This window comes from Malaclemys terrapin, chromosome 5 (assembly GCF_027887155.1).
Source record: "Malaclemys terrapin pileata isolate rMalTer1 chromosome 5, rMalTer1.hap1, whole genome shotgun sequence".
Lineage (NCBI taxonomy): Eukaryota > Metazoa > Chordata > Testudines > Emydidae > Malaclemys > Malaclemys terrapin.
In genome coordinates, this window is record NC_071509.1 from 33227310 (window position 1) to 33246419 (window position 19110).

At 37.5% G+C, this 19110-nt stretch overlaps 1 protein-coding gene across 5 annotated transcripts in view; it reads left to right on the forward strand.

The window, feature by feature from the left end:
* Positions 1-19110, forward strand: part of SLIT2 (slit guidance ligand 2) — a 422038-nt gene that overhangs the window by 386406 nt on the left and 16522 nt on the right. For all 5 annotated transcript variants that reach the window (XM_054030535.1, XM_054030533.1, XM_054030537.1 and 2 more), the window contains 5 exons: positions 9113-9206; positions 11695-11832; positions 11927-12167; positions 12541-12671; positions 18716-18870. In XM_054030535.1, the coding sequence (XP_053886510.1) occupies positions 9113-9206; positions 11695-11832; positions 11927-12167; positions 12541-12671; positions 18716-18870 (759 nt within the window). The remainder of the gene's footprint in view (positions 1-9112; positions 9207-11694; positions 11833-11926; positions 12168-12540; positions 12672-18715; positions 18871-19110) is intronic.

The following is a 19110-nucleotide window of genomic DNA, read 5'->3' on the forward strand; positions in this document are numbered from 1 at the left end:
ACTAGGATTCAAAGACAAAATTAAGCAGGTGTATAGAAATGTGATGCATATTTTATGCTACTTAGTTTACTAGTGTATATGAAAGTGCATTTAGCTGATCATAAATTACTAGCAGTATAAGTCTGTTTATTGCAGAGGCCTTTATGTCTTAATTGTTAATTCAGTAAGAAAAAAGAGGAATAATAGAAATTAAATATTTCTCTCAGTTTAATGAAGTACTACACTAACCAGTTATATAACCTGATTTACACATTTCCAAATATATAGTATTTACACAGCCCTAGTGGTAACGAGTAAAAATTTAAATACATCTAATGCACTTCAGCACCAGTTAAATATGGTTCTTAAGCACATGCCTGACTTTAAGCACCTAGGTAGTCCAATTTAAGTGAGAGGCATATCAGTTTAAGTCATGTGCCTAAGTACCCTGCTGAATCAAGGCCTTAGTATTGTGACTTATGAGAGTTTAAAGAGAAATGCTTTTATTACTCTCACCCTGGGTTGCTCCTAATAAAATATTCCAGTTAATGTAACTATTGTATCTCAAGCAATTGTAAATTATTATTTGAGCAGTGTGATCATTCCACTCATTTTGATGCATTTCCACTCAAGATTAAAAGCCAGATCCTGAGAATGTACACAATCCTTGGTAATGTGATTAGATTAATTGACTTCAGTGGGCCTGCTCCCATGAGTACTGTTTGGTATCATCAGGCCATTATTCATTATTCTTCTGCATGATGTTATATATTTTTTTAAAAAAATATTTATTGCACAGTCCTTATCTGCCAATACCAATTGTTATTACATTAAACATTGTAATAACTAAGGTCTGTCTTGCACTGGAGATCCACTAGCATGGGATGTAAATGAACGGAATTCTACTGGTATAAAATTGGAATAATGCAGAGGTGAGGCAGAGTAAGAAGTTATATTTAAAATAATTTTGGTAATCTGATTTTCAGTGGTTTACAATGGAACTTTAACACTCTGAGTTGTAATCTGCTTCCTAATGCCACTGAGAATTTTGTATTTTAATCTTAGTTAAAACAACTTAAAACTTTCTTCTTTTGTTTTAATTGGCATGGTGGTTACAGTTTCATTTATATTGTGCTATATTTTCCTATTCATATGCCAAGTACTTTAATAGTTTTAGAGATGATACAGTACTTCGATTTGTGTACAATTTGTCAAACTCTCAACCTTCCAGTTTAACACCATATAGTTTAACTAGAACTAACATTCTCTAAAACAATCTGGTTGCTGTATGAATCAGATGTAGTTAATAACTAGTGACTTCAATCAAAAACATGAGGAGGAAAAACTGTTTAACTTTCATGGAAAGTAAAAAGACTGCAGAAATAGACTTACAATTTATGGTGGTCTAACAGAATAAAAAATAATCACACACACACACACACACACACACACACACATATTGCTTTGGAACACTGTATACTTTGTTATGGTGATTAAGAAAAAAATAGTAGTCAATTTTATTTTGAATCTGTTCCTGGTTTGGATTCTAATATCCTATTTGCCTTTGCTGCAGTGCTGATGGGTTTAAGAATATTTCTGTAATACCTTCAGATAATTTTCTTGGTTGGTACTTTGTCAAATTATTTCATTTATAATTTCATTTTCTGTTACACCACCTCCCAACTCATCTGTAAATAATGTAGTAATTTACACATACAATTTACTTATCCAGTTATCCAAAATAACAATAATAATGATCTAAATCCTTTTGAATGTGATTGTATTGTTCCTCATTATTTATTATATTGCTACTGTTTTTAGCTTTAGAAAACCTGGATAATTGCTATTCAATATTCTCATTCAAGTAATTAACATAAATTATAATCTAGCAAGGACAGAAAACTAATATATAAGTCTGACCAATTGATAAACTCTTCCCACTAGATAACCAAGGATCACCTTTGGTAAATCAACCATCTTTAATATGTTGTTTGACAGTCCAAGTGTATAACATCCATTTTAGATAACAAAAATATCTTTGATGAACTTTTAGGCCTTGTTCTTGAAATAGGATCTGTTAGCTCGGTCCCCAATGCCCACATAGAATCCCATTTACTTGAGTGGAATTCCATTGGAGGATTGAGGTTGAACAAAATAATTAAGCAACATATCTGATGCATAAAATGATGTTTCCTGTTCCTAATTAAACTGTGGAATTATTTTATAGAATTGTTTTTGATATTTTCTGCAGAACTGACTATTTAAACTAATTAATCTATCATTGCTTGATCTTCTAAATGATTTAGAAAATATAACACTTGTTGTATAGCAGTTTTCTAGTCTTTAAGAATCTGATCACTTGGCAGGGAACTTATGAAAGTCACAGTTATCATTTTACTAAATGGGTGAATGAGTGGATGACTGTACACATGTAACATTGAAGTGAAACTTTGTTGAATTTAAAGATGCACAGTAGTATCACAACCATTTTTCTTACCTGAAGTATGTTTAAAAAAACAGGAGCTACAATTCCTGATTTAGGTGGCTTTCCAAAATTTTCCTTCCAAATAAAGACAAAAGACATAATCTGCCATTTCTTTTTGTAGGTGTTTCACTCTTGTCACTATCTCTTCCTTTTTGTAAATTAATTTTCTCCCTTTCATCTTGTCCATACTGATTAAATTCTGGAGAATTTAGAACTTCAGTCTTTGTCCCTCTATTTACTCACTTGGGAACAACTTTTTCAGAAGTGTTCTTCAAATCATTACACCTAAAAAATTTGCTACTAAGTTTTTCATGCTTATTCTTCAACAGCTACAAGGTTTTTTTATTATTTAATTTTTAGTTTATTTTTTGTATTCATTTATATTTTGGGTGCCTACCACTGTGCTTCTGCAAATACTTAAATGAGCAGTTAGGCATTGTATCTCTTATTTATTTATTTTTATGTTTTTTCTCTTGTATATATGCAGATGCAAAAATAACATTTCACAAGTGCAAATTTTGGAGGCCACTCTAAGGCGTCTTTGAAAACTTTGTTCTTAGTTCGCTTCTCTTGTCTGTAAATCTTTCAGAGTATCCATGGTTGTTTTCATCAAATAGACCATATTTACTCAAAACCTGGCCTTTGTTCATACGGTTCTTTATGTTCGTTCTTCACCACATTGGCCACAGGATTTCCACTTCCTTGCTGTAGTGCAGTATTTCCCTTCTTAGATTACCTATTAATGTACTGTTTGAATTAAATATTTCTGTCTGGACTGACTTCTTGATTTACTTAACAATTTTGTCCATTTTCCTCATTGGGTTTTTGAAATAAATATTTTCAAAAATGTAAGGAAATATTTTCCTTCCTTTCATACTCCCAGAACACATTATGTAGTATCCCTTCAAGTCAACAAGAGTCAGGAGACCTTTTAATTGGACAATAGGTTCATACCCCAGGCATTGCACCTTAGACTGCACTCTCTATATATTGTGCAAAGCTTCCATAAAAAATCAAACTTTTACCAGGTCCTCAGAAGTGGTTGCTGATGTTTTCAGACCATTTGGCAACTGTAGGCCCAGATTCTAGCAAAGTTGGATTGATCTTATATTTTCAGGCGAAACAATACAAAACTGTATTTGCAGCTGAGTTTCACTTTTGGCCTCGACCTTCAACTGTACCCAGTATCCACTGGCCACAGATAGAGGATTGGGCTTTAAACTCCCTTATCTGTGAGGAATATTGGCCTTCTGTGTAGTTTAGAGCAAACTGGAGCCATTTGCCAGCTGACAATTACTAGAGTGCAGTATACTCTTGCCATGCCCCCTTTACCTCAGTACACCCTCCATGTCCAGATCTAGAGGATTAGGAGAATTGCACAGTGTTAAATTCCTGTTCCACAGAGAAGTCTGCCACATTTGGCAGTCCCCCAGGCAATTTAAAATGTCAGGGCCAATGATAATATGCCAGTAATAATGCAGCCTTTGGCACAATCTCTAACCAGTGGAACAAGCAATACATGTTCGAAGAAGTGGGGGTTTTTACCCACGAAAGCTTGTGCCCAAATAAATCTGTTAGTCTTTAAGGTGCCACCAGACTCCTCATTGTTTTAGTGATAATGGAATTATTGTCCATGTTATATCAATGTCAATTAGACAGGATTTTTCTAGGTATTACGGGTTTTCAATACTGAATTATTTCTAAGGGTCCTTTGTGAAGTCTGTAGGATTCCAAATTTTGTCAAGTTACTTATTGACTCTTGGGAGCTAGAAAGTCCCCTGGTATTCTGGAGCTGGGATTGCCTTCTTACTTCATTAGGCATATAGTGGCTGATAGTGAAAGTTTCTGAAAGCCTCTGGTGCATGAGTAAGAAGAAACTTGGGGGCATTTATAGGAGGTTTTGTGCCTGAATCTTATGAATACTGAGTTTCAGTAGCATTCTGCAGGGACATCTTCATATCACTCAGGATCAGGACATAATATATTATGTGATTCCACAGTCATATAATTTAATGAAGAATTGTACTCCAGAAGTAAAAAAAACCTTTCATTTAAAAAATGTTTCTAGCCTATAGAACATACATAAATTAAGTAAATAAAACAGGTTTTTTGTTTGTTTCAGTTTATGATCACGGGAGTTAGAATTCTCTCAAATTCTCTGCCAAGATGTATTTCACCCTTTAAATATAAAAAAAAAATTACCTCTGTAATCTCTTAATCAGTGAGTTCTGCAAGTTGATTTTATGTGCGTGAAGAATTACTCCCTCTTAACCATTTATTTATTTGAATACCACTCCTTCAGAAGAGAAGGGTCTGTGTTTGGTTTGATATTGTTATGTTGTGGGATTCTTTTTTAGGATTCTTTGTGCACTGATCTAATAACAATCTTACATTTGACAGACAGACAAGGCAAGAGGCTTTCGGGACAGAATTCAAGTCCTGTGGGTTAGTCAGCCCTAGTGGCCTGTGTTTGAACTTTCTTCAGTTGCCCGTATATATTGATTAATAATATTATTATTGGCAATTTCCCTGAGAACCATCGAGCAGCCTGTGTCAGGAGATCATGGACTTGTGTTATTAATTCATATATACATTGGCATGGCTTTATGAGATTGGCAGTCTGTGTTATTAAGTCAGTGCAGCTCTACAGGAAATATGTCTTAATAGATTGGCAGTGTGCTACCAAACCCCTTTGGAAAGCTTTGCATGGATCTTGTTGGTATGGATTTTCTGATGGCCAAGTCTAGATCTGCATTGCTGTATGTTGAATATTGTGTGAATTTTCTCAGCTGCAAGTCTAGTTCTCCAGGGTGAATACTAACACCCCTCTTTGTGACTGGACTGTAGATTAAGTTAACACTTGCCATGGAATTCAAAAACAAGCTTTTCTACAACAGATGGCTGCAAAGTACTTTACAGGTTGTCTTGACTTTACCTCTAGTGCTTGTGAATAGCGTGTTTAGTTTAGAACAGCACAAACATAAATATTTACACCTTATTTCCTGTTTGAATTTGTCTAGCTTCAACTTCCAGCCATTGGATTGTATTATATCTTTTTCTGGTAGATTGAAGAGCCCATTATTAAATATTTGTTCCCTGTGTAAAAACTTATGGACTGTAACCAAAGTCATTCCTTAGCCTTCTCTTTGTTAATCTAAATAGATTGAGCTCTTTGCGTCTTTCGCTATAAGGCTTCCTAATCCTTTAATCATTCTCGTGGCTTTTCTCTGAACCCTCTCCACTTTATCAACATCCTTCTTGAATTGTGGGCACCAGAACTGGACACAATATTCTAGCAGCAGTCATGTTAGTGCCAAATACAGAGGTAAAGTAACCTCTCTACTCCGCCTCAAGTCCCCCATCCTGCAAGTATTGTTTCATTGTTCCTAGATGTATACATTTAGCCATATTGAAATGTATACTGTTTGCTTGCACCAAGTTTACCAAGAGATCCAGATTGCTCTGAGTCAGCAACCTGTCCTAGTAATTATTTTTGTGTCATCTGAAAACTTTGTCAGTGATGATTTTGTTTTCTCCCAGGTCACTGATTTAAAAAAAGGTATTTGGCATAGGGCTAAGAATAAATCCCTGCAGGACCCCACTGGGGAAACACCCATTGATGATGATTCCCCATTTAATGTGTGCCATGTTAATTTTATATCACTCAAGTTTTTTAATCAGAATGTTGTGCACTACCAAGTCAAACACCTTACAGAAGTCTCTAAGTATATTAATTCAATACTAGTGCCTTTAACAACCAAACTTGTAATCTTATCATAAAAAGATATCAAGTTAGTTTGATAGACTCTATTTTCCATAAATCCATGTTGATTGGCATTAATTACATTACTGTCCTTTTAATACTTGATTAATCAAGTCCTGTATCAGCCACTCCATTATCTTGCTTAGAAGTCTGTCTCGTGTGTTGGAGGAGCATAGGAAGGGAAGAAGAATGGTTACTGTGTAGAACCTCAGAAACTCACTCAGCACATGTACCCCTTACTCCTTCATATACACAGACTTCCTTCCGGTCAGACTGGAGATGCTAAAGATCATGGTCACAGACATTTATAACTCTTCCATGTTTTTTAATAGAATATATGTCCAAATCCCCCTGACTGCCTGGAAAATGTCATCCCTTACCTTGAGTATTTATAGAGACTGATCTAAAACACAGTGTTCTACAAGTGTGGCACATGCCCAGCAAAAAATTACCCACTCCTTGACCACATAAAAAGATACGATAGTAACTAATATGCTGAATAAGGAAACAAGGTTTCTCTCGTGGTTACTGTAAAGTAGTCACAAAATAAAATCTTTATTGTAAACATTATTGTAGATTGTTTCACATGATTATAAGGAGGAATAAGTGAACGATTAACTATGTGAATTAGCTGCTTTTTTATCAGATACATCCAGAGCACAACAATATTTGGATTTACATACACACTTCTTTTCCAATGCCACTCTCCCAAAAAGTATATTCTAACCCACACTAGTATCTCTCCTCTTTCTCCCTTCCCCAACTCTCTCACCCTTTAGGGAAAAAAAGTCCCAAATGGTACTGTCGCACTCCTCACCTCATGCCTCCTTCTTTGTCCTCCTGCATCAATTTTCATGTCCTGTAATAATCAGGGAAAGAGGCTGAAGCCATTGTGTACTACTTCCCTATGTATGGTGGCAGTTGCATGGAGCCACTGTAGGAAACAGACAGTAAGCACTGATGGGTGAGAGTGTGGTGTCAAAGCAGTTGGGTGGCAGCTTTTCTGCTTCCTCACAGCAAAGGGCTCTCAGTAGTGAGAATGAGTGTTTGAGATCCCCAGTCTTCTCAGCTTTTCTTCCATCAGTACCCCGTGTTGCTTCTCCTCTGCTCACTCTACTTCCATTGCTAATTGGAGCAAATGCCAAGAGGGGCAATCCTTGGAATCTACAGGACCCACTAGATTTGTGGATCCCTAAGCGCAGTATGGGCAGGATATATGCCCATTAATTATATATGCGTGTATATATAATATCACTATGTGTAATTTGCTCATGTTGAACTAGGGGGAAAAGAATATTGATGGCCTGTTTGTATCAGTGAGAGAAGATAGAGGCAATAGTGTATTCCTAGTCACCAGAAGTAGATAATTACATTAAAGTGCAAAATATTTTAAGTAGGGCTGTCAGTTAATTGCAGTTAACTCACACGATTAACTCAAAAAAATTAATCGTGATTCATCGTTGTTTTAATCACACTGTTAAACAATAGAATACCAATTGAAATGTATTAAATATTTTGGATGTTTTTCTACATTTTCATACAGTATTCTATCCTATAATTGAAATCAAAGTGTATATTATTTTTATTACAAATATTTGCACTATAAATATGATAAAAGAAAATTTTATTTTTCAATTCACCTCATACAAGTACTGTAGTGCAGTCTCTTTGTTGTGAAAGTGCAGTTTACAAATGTAGATTTTTTTTTGTTACATAACTGAACTCAAAAACAAAACAAAATAAAACTTCAGAGCCTACAAGTCGACTCAGTCCTACTTTTTGGTCAACCAATCGCTAAGACAAAAAAGTTTGTTTACATTTACAGGAGATAATGCAGCCCTCTTCTTATTTACAATGTCACCAGAAACTGAGAACAAGCATTTGCATGGCACTTTTGTAGCCGGCATTGCAAGGTATTCCGATGCAGAAACTACAGAACCCAAACCACCAAAAAAGAAAATCAACCTTCTGCTGGTGGCATTTGACTCAGATAATGAAAATGAACATGTGTCAGTCCGCACTCCTTTGGATTGTTATCAAGTAGAACCCATCGTCAGCATGGACGCATGTCCCCTGGAATGGTGGTTGAAACATGAAGGGACATATGAATCTTTAACGCATCTGGCACATAAATATCTTGCGACGTCGGCTATAAGAGAGCCATGAGAAGAACGCCTGTTCTCACTGTCAGCTGACGTAAACAAGAAGCGGGCAGCATTATCTCCTGCAAATGTAAACCAATTTGTTTGTCTGAGTGATTGGCTGAACAAGAAGTAGGACTGAGTGGACTTGCAGGCTCTAAAATTTTACTTTTTTTATTTTTGAATGCAGTTTTTTTGCACATAATTATACATTTGTAAGTTCAAATTTCATGGTAGAGATTGCACTATAGTACTTGTATTAGGTGAATTGAAAAATACGATTTCTTTTGTTTTTTTTACAGTGCAAATACTTGTAATCAAAAATAAATATGAAGTGAGCACTGTACACTTTGTATTCTGTGTTGTAATTGAAATCAGTATATTTGAAAATGTAGAAAACATCCAAAAAATATTTAAATGGTATTCTATTATTGTTTAACAGTGAGACTAATCGCAATTAATTTTTTTAATTGCTTGACAGCAACCTAATTTTAAGTGCAAGAAATTGCATTTATACTGTTGACTCAATGGGAAAGACCAGTCTGGAGACGCTGTTTCCTGAAGGATATCAGGAAAAATCAGAATACATCAATTGCTTACATATTATAAAGTATAGAATTTTTCCATGTTACCAATTTAAATCACAGTGGCTGATTATAGTAAGCATTGCTATTGAGATAAAGACAAATTTTGTCAGGGCAGTGTGGTATTCACCCTGAACTGACAGTGTATATTATTTTGCAGGTGAGTTGTGTGAGGAGAAACTAGATTTCTGTGCCCAAGACTTGAACCCTTGTCAACATGACTCAAAGTGCATCCTGACACCCAAAGGATACAAGTAAGCATAAAATATTGTCATAGTTCAACTACACTATTTCTACCATTCTCTTATTCTACTCCACCCCTTCAGGGTTTGTTTTCATGTGGGTCAATTCTGCTATCAATACACATTCATAATAATTGTGATCACATATCAATGGCAGAACCTGACCCATTTGTTTTCATATATACCTATGCATTAACTTGAAAAGTATCTAGTGAATTAACTGTTTTTTCAGTAGTGTGGATTAAATAGGACCAATGAAGAATGGAGAGTTTCATTCTCTGTGACAGTCTACACAAAATCCTTTTGGAAACTTGGACTGTGAAGGGAATAATTAAGTTAAATTAAAGAGGGATTATTGTACTGCTTTTTGAGTAGTAATTACAAGACAGGTTATTAGTAAGATACATTAAAGCCATTATAAAATAAGGAAGTTCATCACCAGGAAGACTAATCTTTAATTACAAGACATCCTTATTAACATTAATTAGTATGCACTCTTAAAAAGTATTTTAATGGACTTTAGATTAGTAGATTTAGGGAACCTGCTGCTTTCAACTGTCATTCATGAGCAACCTGTTTTATGTGATATATTTTATTGTGTTCAAAATCAGCTTATGCCATTAAAATTGATATTCTTAGCACATTTTAAATAACAGGTTATTTTAAAAAGGCAGACTTTATTTGGAAATATTCAAATGTACATTCAGTGGAGCTAATGATTGTTGGATCAAAATATTAAGAGTTATTTTGATGAACATTGTTGTACATTATATGCATTTATTCATTTTCATATTGTCAATCAATAAAACTATCATTGCTTCTTGTACTTTGTTACATAGAACATAAAACTTACGTATTACACTTCGAGATTTTAAACCAGAAAATGACACATTCAGTAGTTTTGAGCATGTATCTCACTTAGTCAGCTTTTTAACTTCTTAATAGTGTGCTTTATACTCGTTTTTCCTTCACTTACTCATTTCTTGTTGTCAGATAAAAGACTTAAGACAGATTTGGATACATTTTTATTGATGGGCCTAATTTAAAGAGTTATAGGCATTTAAATTTAGATTCAGTACTTCTAAACAAGTTGTAGGCATAAAAGTATGAGACTGAGTGAAAAATCAGTGAGGTAATCACAAAGACTGATGTAGTTAGGAGTTTGGTAAAAGAGAGAACATATAGTTAACTTTTAGACAGCTGTGTTATTGCAAGTATGGATTTGTAATCTTGTCCATTGATCTGTGAGCTAAATAATTCTGAGCACTCATTCAACTTAATGTGTGAGGCTTTAACTGAAGAACTCCCATTAACGTTAATGATGAGATTTGCATTGTCAAAGCTATGCATACAGTATTGAAAATACACCACTTCAAGTCAGTTTTTATTTTCTTATGTTAAATAAAATAAAAATAACCATACTGCGACCACTTTGGTTAATAGGCAACAGAGTTAGTTCTTTTCAATTCTGTTAGCTGAAATTTAAAAAAAACAGTTGCGATCACTCTAACATGCCTGTGTAAATGCAATGTTCCATCATTCATTGTTGTCTAATAACTGACAAAGAAAATATTCTGCACAAGAACACAAGTCTTGGACTATTTTTCTGACTCCCAGCAACTAAGTTTACCATATTTACTTATTTTGAGTGGATGTACATTACTCACATATTCCAAGCAGAACTATCAGAATGATTCATGAGGGCCCTTCAGATTTACACTAAATATACTTGATATAATATCAGGTAATCAGTAACCACAATGTAAGGGGTAAAATATAAGACCTGGTAGTAATGGGGGACTTTACCTATCCAGATATCTATTGGAAAAGTAATATGGCAAAACCACAATATTTCCAGTAAGTTCTTGGGGACAACTTTTTGTTTCAGAAAATGAAGGCAGTAACCAGGAGGGAAGCCATTTTAGACTTGATTCTGATTAACAGGGGGATTTGGTAATGAATCTGAAAGTGGAAGGCAATTTGGATGAAAGTGATCATGAAATGATAGATTTCATGATTCTAAGGAAAGAGTGAGAGCAGCAGAATAAGGACAATGAACTTAAAAAAAGCTGGGAGCAGGGCCACTGCTCCAGGGTTGGGGGACATGGACAAGGGTAAGGCTGGGGCCACAGCTGGGGATGGGGGCAGGGGCAGGATTGGGAGCAGAGCCGAGGCTGGCAGCCGGGGGCGTGGGGCCAGCAGCCGGGACTGGGGCCAGGAGCAGAGCTGGATGCCCCCGGAACATTCCTCAGTGCCCCCTAAAGGGATGCGCCCCACAGTTTGGAGATCTCTGATGTAATTAATCAGTACATACAGGCTCTCAACACCATACTAAAGTTTAATAGTGCATTATGTTAAAATGTGACTCGAAAAATTGATTTTCGAAATGGTGCTGCACTTCAGAATGAGTTCATAAAATACTCCATCTCTGGCATTTTCATATGTATATTGTTTTTATAGACAGGCATAGTACTAACTAATATACTTTCCTGTTCAATAGATGTGATTGCACACCTGGATATGTAGGAGAACACTGTGATATTGACTATGATGACTGTCAAGACAACAAGTGTAAAAATGGAGCACAGTGTACTGATGCAGTGAATGGGTATACATGTATATGCCCAGAAGGGTACAGGTGAGAGAGACTTGAAGACAGGACAAACATTTATATTTTTATCATACCACGGGGTGATTTTGTCTGAAATACTGGTTTTTGTGTTTGTATTTAGTGGCCTTTTTTGTGAGTTTTCACCACCAATGGTTCTCCCTCGTACCAGCCCTTGTGATAACTATGAGTGTCAGAATGGAGCTCAGTGCATCATAAAAGTAAATGAACCGATATGTCAGTGTTTGTCAGGTTACCAGGGTGACAAATGCGAAAAGCTGGTTAGCGTAAACTTTGTGAACAAAGAATCCTACTTGCAAATTCCTTCAAGCAAGGTCCGCCCTCAGACCAACATCACTCTGCAGGTAAGAAGGGGTACATTGGCAAAAACTGATCTTGAGCGATGGTCATTTTCTTCATCGTAAATCACTGCAAGTTGACATGTGTCCTGATCATGTATCATGGGGGAGAAATGCATACATATAAAACAAATGCATACATACAAAAGTTGTCATTAGTCAGTTAAAAACTTTAGACTCTCTGACCTACAGAGAACTAGAATCACCATTGAAATTAGCATCACAAATGATGGATGTTTATCATCTGACTATCCCAATTAATGTTTTATAACAAAGAAAGAAATATTGGTAATGACCATGGGAATGAGTGCAACCCATTTAGCATGTCAGGTTTATTTGGATTCATTTCCTTATAAATTAGTGTTTCTTTTTTCACTAGATTGCCACAGATGAGGACAGTGGAATCCTGCTGTACAAAGGTGACAGAGATCATATAGCAGTGGAGCTGTACCGTGGTCGAGTGAGGGTCAGTTATGACACAGGATCTTATCCAGCATCTGCCATTTACAGGTGAATGCAAATACAATAAATTACAGTTCAAGACAAAACGTGTATGATCTCCTACTGTCTGGGATCTAACGTCAGATTTTGCAGTAGACATTTAGAAGAAGAAATATTTTTTGACAAAATGTAGTGTCAGACTTTATGGAGTTGAAAGACTACTACTTCTTAAGCACATAATTTCAATTGGAAAATTACCTTAATATGAAAAATGGTATATAGAATGGTATGTGTTAAACTGAAAAGAAAGGGTAAGTTTCTACAAGATATTTACACTTTTTTTTTTTCAGAACAAATACATGCAAACAATCTTTCTCTTTTATTCTTCTTCACGGGTGATTTCCTAGCCTGTAGTGTGGCCTAAAAGTTAGTGTTACCTGAATCACCTGAAACTGCATAAACAAAAGTGAAATTGCAATTTCTCTGTGTCCTCCATGTCAGACATGCCTCTACAGTGGGGCATTTCCCTCCATTAGCAACTGGAGGCAAACTAGATCTTTGGTTATGAGCCAGGGTTTAGGACCAGCTCTGAGAAAGAATTTCCCTCTGCTTCCAAACCTGTGCAGACAAAGGCTCCACATTTCCTTTTGTAATAAGCTTTCCATAGGATTTTTGGACTATTTTAAACTACATTTTTCTAATTTTCTTCATTGGCTTTTAGGTTTTTCCTCCTCAAAATTACTATCTTCAAAAATACCTTCTCCTAGGTTTCTGAGGAAACTTCATGGGGAAGCACCATGGGGCAGCACTCTCTCTTTCCTCAGAATTGTCAGATTGCGACTGCAAGGGGAAGCAAAAGGCCAAAAGATTTCACCACTATTTGACCCCAACTACCACCAGCAAGAAAGCTCCCAGGTGCAAACGTAAGAGCTGAGCTGGTACTTAGGTTAGGTCCACACCAAACCAGTTAAACAGGCTGCAAGGAATCTTCCCTCTCTGAAACCAGGCCAAAAGCCAGCAGCATAGAATCCTGAGTAAGCTTGTCAAAGCATTCTTCCCAGACAAAATCTTTTCAGCGTTTTCCGAAAGGAAACACAAAAGGGGTGTGAACACAACTAAAGCAAACTCATTTTAAATCTGCGTTGAACCCTCATGATCTTTTTGGTTTGGTTTGGTTTTGCAGTATTGACTTGTCTCCTACTCGTGGTTATTATGACCACATTTATGTGGGTGTACAATATAATGATACATATTTGATGGAAATTGTAGAAGCTGTCACCTATTTTACATTTTGTAGGGGACATTTTATTTAAAATAAATGAGAAAACAGAATTAAAAACCTAATTTTTTTCTCATGAGGAGGTAGGAAGAGGGGATCAGACCAGGCTAACCCCCTTCAGAACCTGGCTCAGATAAGGAGGGCAGGGTCACACCCCTATAGATGGGTTTGGAGCTCCCAGATCATGGCACACACATGAGAGGGGAATGTGGGGCTCACAGGCACCTTGCCCCTATTCTCCTCCAGTCCCCCTGTCACTTACCCCTGTATCCCCTTTTCCAGTGTCCCACCCTCTCCACTCCTTATATTTCACTCTAAGACAAGACTGCTTTCAATACAGTGTGTTCCCATTCATCCTTTCTTCTGTTCCTAGACTGTTTTCAAAGGTCTTTATCAGTGATGGCAGCTTACCTTCACAGAAAAATAATTCTAATATTCCCACATCTCAGCGATTGGGGCATTTTGCTGAAGGGGCATTCTTACAACAAGACCTTGTTGGCCACTCAAAAGGCCATATCACTGTTTCTCAAACTGGGACTTCAGTTAAACATTCAAAAGTCCACTTTGACCCCTTGCAAAGATTGGAGTTCATAGGAGCTTACCTCAGTGCAGTAACAGCCAGAGCCTGCCTCCCAAAACACAGGTTTATAACCCTATTGAATTTAGTCACCACAATTCAAGTCAGGCCCCAAACATCAGTCAAAAACTTACATCAGTCTCCAATTGTTGGGGCATGTGGCAGTTGGTACTTTTGTAATAAGCCAGGCAAGGTTACACATGCAGTGCCTGCAGGGGTCACTCAGAACTCTTTATTCTCTGAGCAAACACAGCTTGAACAGACTAATCTCGATTGGTGGAAAGACCCTCACAACATTTGCACAAGAACATCCTTTACTCAACTGTCCCCAACAGTTGTAATAACAACAGATGTATCTCTGTGGGGATGGGGCGTACATCTTGACACTCACACTGCTCAGGGCAGGTGGTCATCTCGTGAGACCCCTCTACACATCAACTTAATGGAACTCAGGGCAATCAGCAATGACTGTCTCTATTTTCTGCCATTGATCACAGGCAAATATGTAAAGATCATGACAGACAATATGACGCATGTTTTATATCAACCAAGAAGGGGGAGTGAGAAGACCCTCCCTCTGCACTGGAGCAGTGAGACTTTGGAACAGTGTTGGGGCATTCCGCAGGTAGAACTCTTTTCCACTGCTATGAACAGGAAGTGTTCCCATTTGTTTGAGCGGGGGACTAGGTTGCCACTGACTGGGAGATGCCTTTCTCCTTCATTGGACTCAGGTCTGTTGTATGCATTTTCCACAACACCTCTAATGTCGGTGTTGATCAAAATAAGGTAAGACAAGGCCAGAGTTACGCTGATGTTTCAGACGTACCCGCTACAAGCGTTGTTTCCTTACCTCATCCACTTGGCAGTTTGTCAACTAATCACCCTCCAGGCTACCCCTCATATTCTCTCTCAGGATGCCGGTCATATTCTTTACCCCAGCCTCCAAGTTCTTTGTCTCAAAGCATGACTTATCGATGGTTTGTGGGGTTAAAAATACCCTGTTCTGAAGAAGTGAAAAGGGTAGGAAGTGATCTACCTGTAATGCTTATCTACAGCAATGATCAGGAATCAGCCACTGGTGCAGTCTAAGACACCTTTCACCTATGTCCTTGAATTAAAGATGATGTGGCTGCCTTTGAGTTCTTTGAGTGTACAGTTGCTCATCATTACAACCTTTCATTCCCTGGGTGGAAGGTTTCTCAGCTTTTGCAGAGCCAGTGATGGTAAGGTTTCTCAAGGGTTTGAGGAATCTCTTCCCACAAGTCAAATATCTTACCCAGATTTGGGACCTTAATTTGCTGCTTGGATGCCTATGAGACCTCCCTTTGAGCCAATGGCACCCTGTTCTGTACTTAACTTATCAATGAAAATATCCTTCATGGTAACCAATACATCTGTTCGAAGAGTTGGAGAGATAGGGGCTCTAATGATACATCACCACTTCATAATATTCTTCAAGGATAAGATTACACGACAGCCACACCCCAAATCTTACAAAGGTGTCTTCTGAGTTCCATATTAACCAGACCATTCATCTTCCAGTTTTCTTCCCTAAACCACACTGGACTAAGGGAGGATGTGGTACTGCAAACACTCAATGTCAAGAGGGCATTAGCCTTTTACCTGGACAGGACTAAACCATTTAGAAAATTTTCCAGGTTGTTTGTCTGTCTTGCTGAAAGGTCTAAGGGATCCTCAATTTTCAATCAAGACCCTAGATAGATATCTGGATGCATTATCTCTTGTTCTCAAGCTAATAATCTTCAACCATTTTCTAGGGTCCTAGCCCATTCAACAAGACCCCTTTCTACTTCTGTGGTCTTAAGAATGTCCCCATTGCTGAGATCTATAGAGCTGCAACTTGGACCTCCATACACACTTCTTTGAAACATTATGCAGTAATCCACAACTCAGCTTCAGATGTTGTGTTTGGCTGTACTATAGTATGTTCAGTTTTGGACTCAACTCCAAAGTTTTTCCCACCCCCAGTGAGTACTGCTTGGTAGTCACCCGAAGTGGAGCACCCTTAGGGACACTATTCAAAAAAGAAGAGGTCACTCACCCTGTACAGTAATTGTAGTTCTTCGTGATGTGTCTCTCCCTATGTGGTCCACTACTGCCCTCCTTCCCCTCTGCTTTGGAGTTTCTCTTTATACTCTTTGCAAAAGAGAAGGAACGGAGGGTGGTTTGCCCTTGCAGCTCTGTATAGCCTTGGTGCGGAGCATGTGGCTGTGTAGGGTGCATGTGTGGGCTGAACAGGCAGTGCTAACTAAAATCTCCCTCCCATGGGGGGCAAAGCACCTGAAGTGGAGCACCCATAATGGTACACATCTCAAAGAACTACAGTTACTACACAAGGGGAGTAACCTCTCCTGCTTTCTGCAGTAGGTTTTCACCAGTAACTAGCAATTTAATCCAGATCTTGTTGGTATTCATTCTTAGGAAAGGACTTTTCACTTTAAATATTCTGTTTTATATATCCTTATAAACATAATTGCTTGCTATGAAGACTTGTATTCAGTGTTACATTGATCCTTTTGATTTGTATTTCATGCAGGGTTGATATGTTCTAAAATTACATGTTTTTATCAACTTCCCAAGAAGCAAGATGTGCACAATATTATTGCTTTCTCTTGGTTATCTACAGCAACTAGTGATGTGCATTGTTCAACCTGGCACCATCTTGTTCCTGAAAGCATTAAAATATGTTAAATGAAAGCCAGTGCTGCATTTCTTGTCTCTGCACATAGAGCTGTGGTATTTTTAGTCTTTCTGTCAGTCAGACTGAAAACCTCAAGTTATATATATGAAGAAAAGCAGTATTATTGTGCACATCTTACCTGATATATATGTGCACTGGTCAGAACATTAGACCTTGCCATGTGGGAATCTAGAACACTGTCTTTTTACTTTTTCACATGTAGCACAGCCATCTCTCCTCCTTCACCTGCCAAAAAGTGCTTATTCCATTTTACAGGTTTCAGAGTGGTAGCCATGTTAGTCTGTATCAGCAAAAAGAACGAGGCGTACTTGTGGCACCTGAGAGACTAACAAATTTATTTGGGCATAAGCTTTCGTGGGCTAAAACCCACTTCATCTGATGTTAGTCTCTAAGGTGCCACAAGTACTCCTCGTTCTTATTCCATTTTAGACATCTAAACCTCAGGGTTGAAACGGGAAGGCCTTGTCTGCACTGAGAAATTTCAGACATTCTCTCGCCATGCTAGCAAGGAGAGAAGGCATGATACAGACATGCGCAAACACTTCTTTACCACCATGTCACTGTGTTAGGTAGGGGGAAAATGCATAAATATACCCGTGCCTAGTCTACCATAGCACTTACTCTATTGCTAGCAGAAGTGGAGCTGTGAAAGGCTGCATCTACACTTGGAGCTGGGGCTGTGATTCCCATGTCAAGCAGATACTCACACTAGCTCTCATCAAGCTAGCACACTGAAAATAGTAGCATAGCAACTATACTATAGGCACTGGCAAGTGGCAACACAGACTAGTCCCCCTGACTACAAACCTGACAAACCCTATGATAATGTATTTGGGGCAGCTAGCCCATGTTGCTGCTGCTGACAGTACTATTGTAACATGCTAGCGTGAGTATGTCTACTTGAGCTGGAAAGCATTCCCCAGGCTCCAAGTATAGCTGTAGCCCCAGTTCTAGCCCAGTGATGGGAGTATGTCTGTAAATCCTAAGTGTAGACACAGCCCCGATTCTCTGGAATAACAGGTTCAAATCTCACTGGTGTCAACTCAGCTCTTAACTCATTCAAGATAAATAAATGGAATACTGTTTTCATCACTGGAGTTTCATTTTGTTTTTTCAATTAAGATTTAAAAATAATAGCGATGTTCACTTTGCATGATCTCATGGCACGTTTTGTAAAGGTAGGGGTTTGTTTGCAGACAGATTTTTTCCTCCTACTATAGTGGACATAATATCTGGTTGAAGTTATATGTATATAGTTAGTAAACTCTTTTGGGAATACTTCAGACTGAAAGGTGCCATTAATATGTAAAATATACTAGTAGCAATACTACAATGCTATAGAAATAGTAATACAATTTATTATCTGTTAATAAGCATGACTGCACATCTTTACTTAAAATCTAGTTGTCAGATTACATTACTGGGGAAGTTTTGCTCTGAAGCTATATACTGTTTAAAGGACAGACGGTCAAGGAAATCCTAACCAAGATTCAAATGTTTTAAAACTTCTTTTTTTCTTTTTGTTGTTGTTGCAGCGTTGAGACAATAAATGATGGGAATTTCCACATAGTGGAGCTGCTAGCCATGGATCAGATTCTATCTTTGTCTGTTGATGGAGGAAGTCCCAAGATCATTACCAACTTGTCTAAGCAATCAACTCTGAATGTTGACTCCCCACTTTATGTAGGAGGTAGGGGAACTTACTGTTTTCTATTAGAGATGTTATAGCAAATGTACTCTGGAAATATTCATTGACAAAAGCATAGTAAAGGGCCACTTCACTGAATTAATTCCCAAAGATGACACTCAGGGCAATTAATCCTGAAATAGTTTCATTGTTAACTATAGTAGTAGATGATTAAAATGTCTACATAACAATCTAAAAATAAATATTCGATTGCTCTAGGAGGAGTGTAGTTGAAGGACCAGA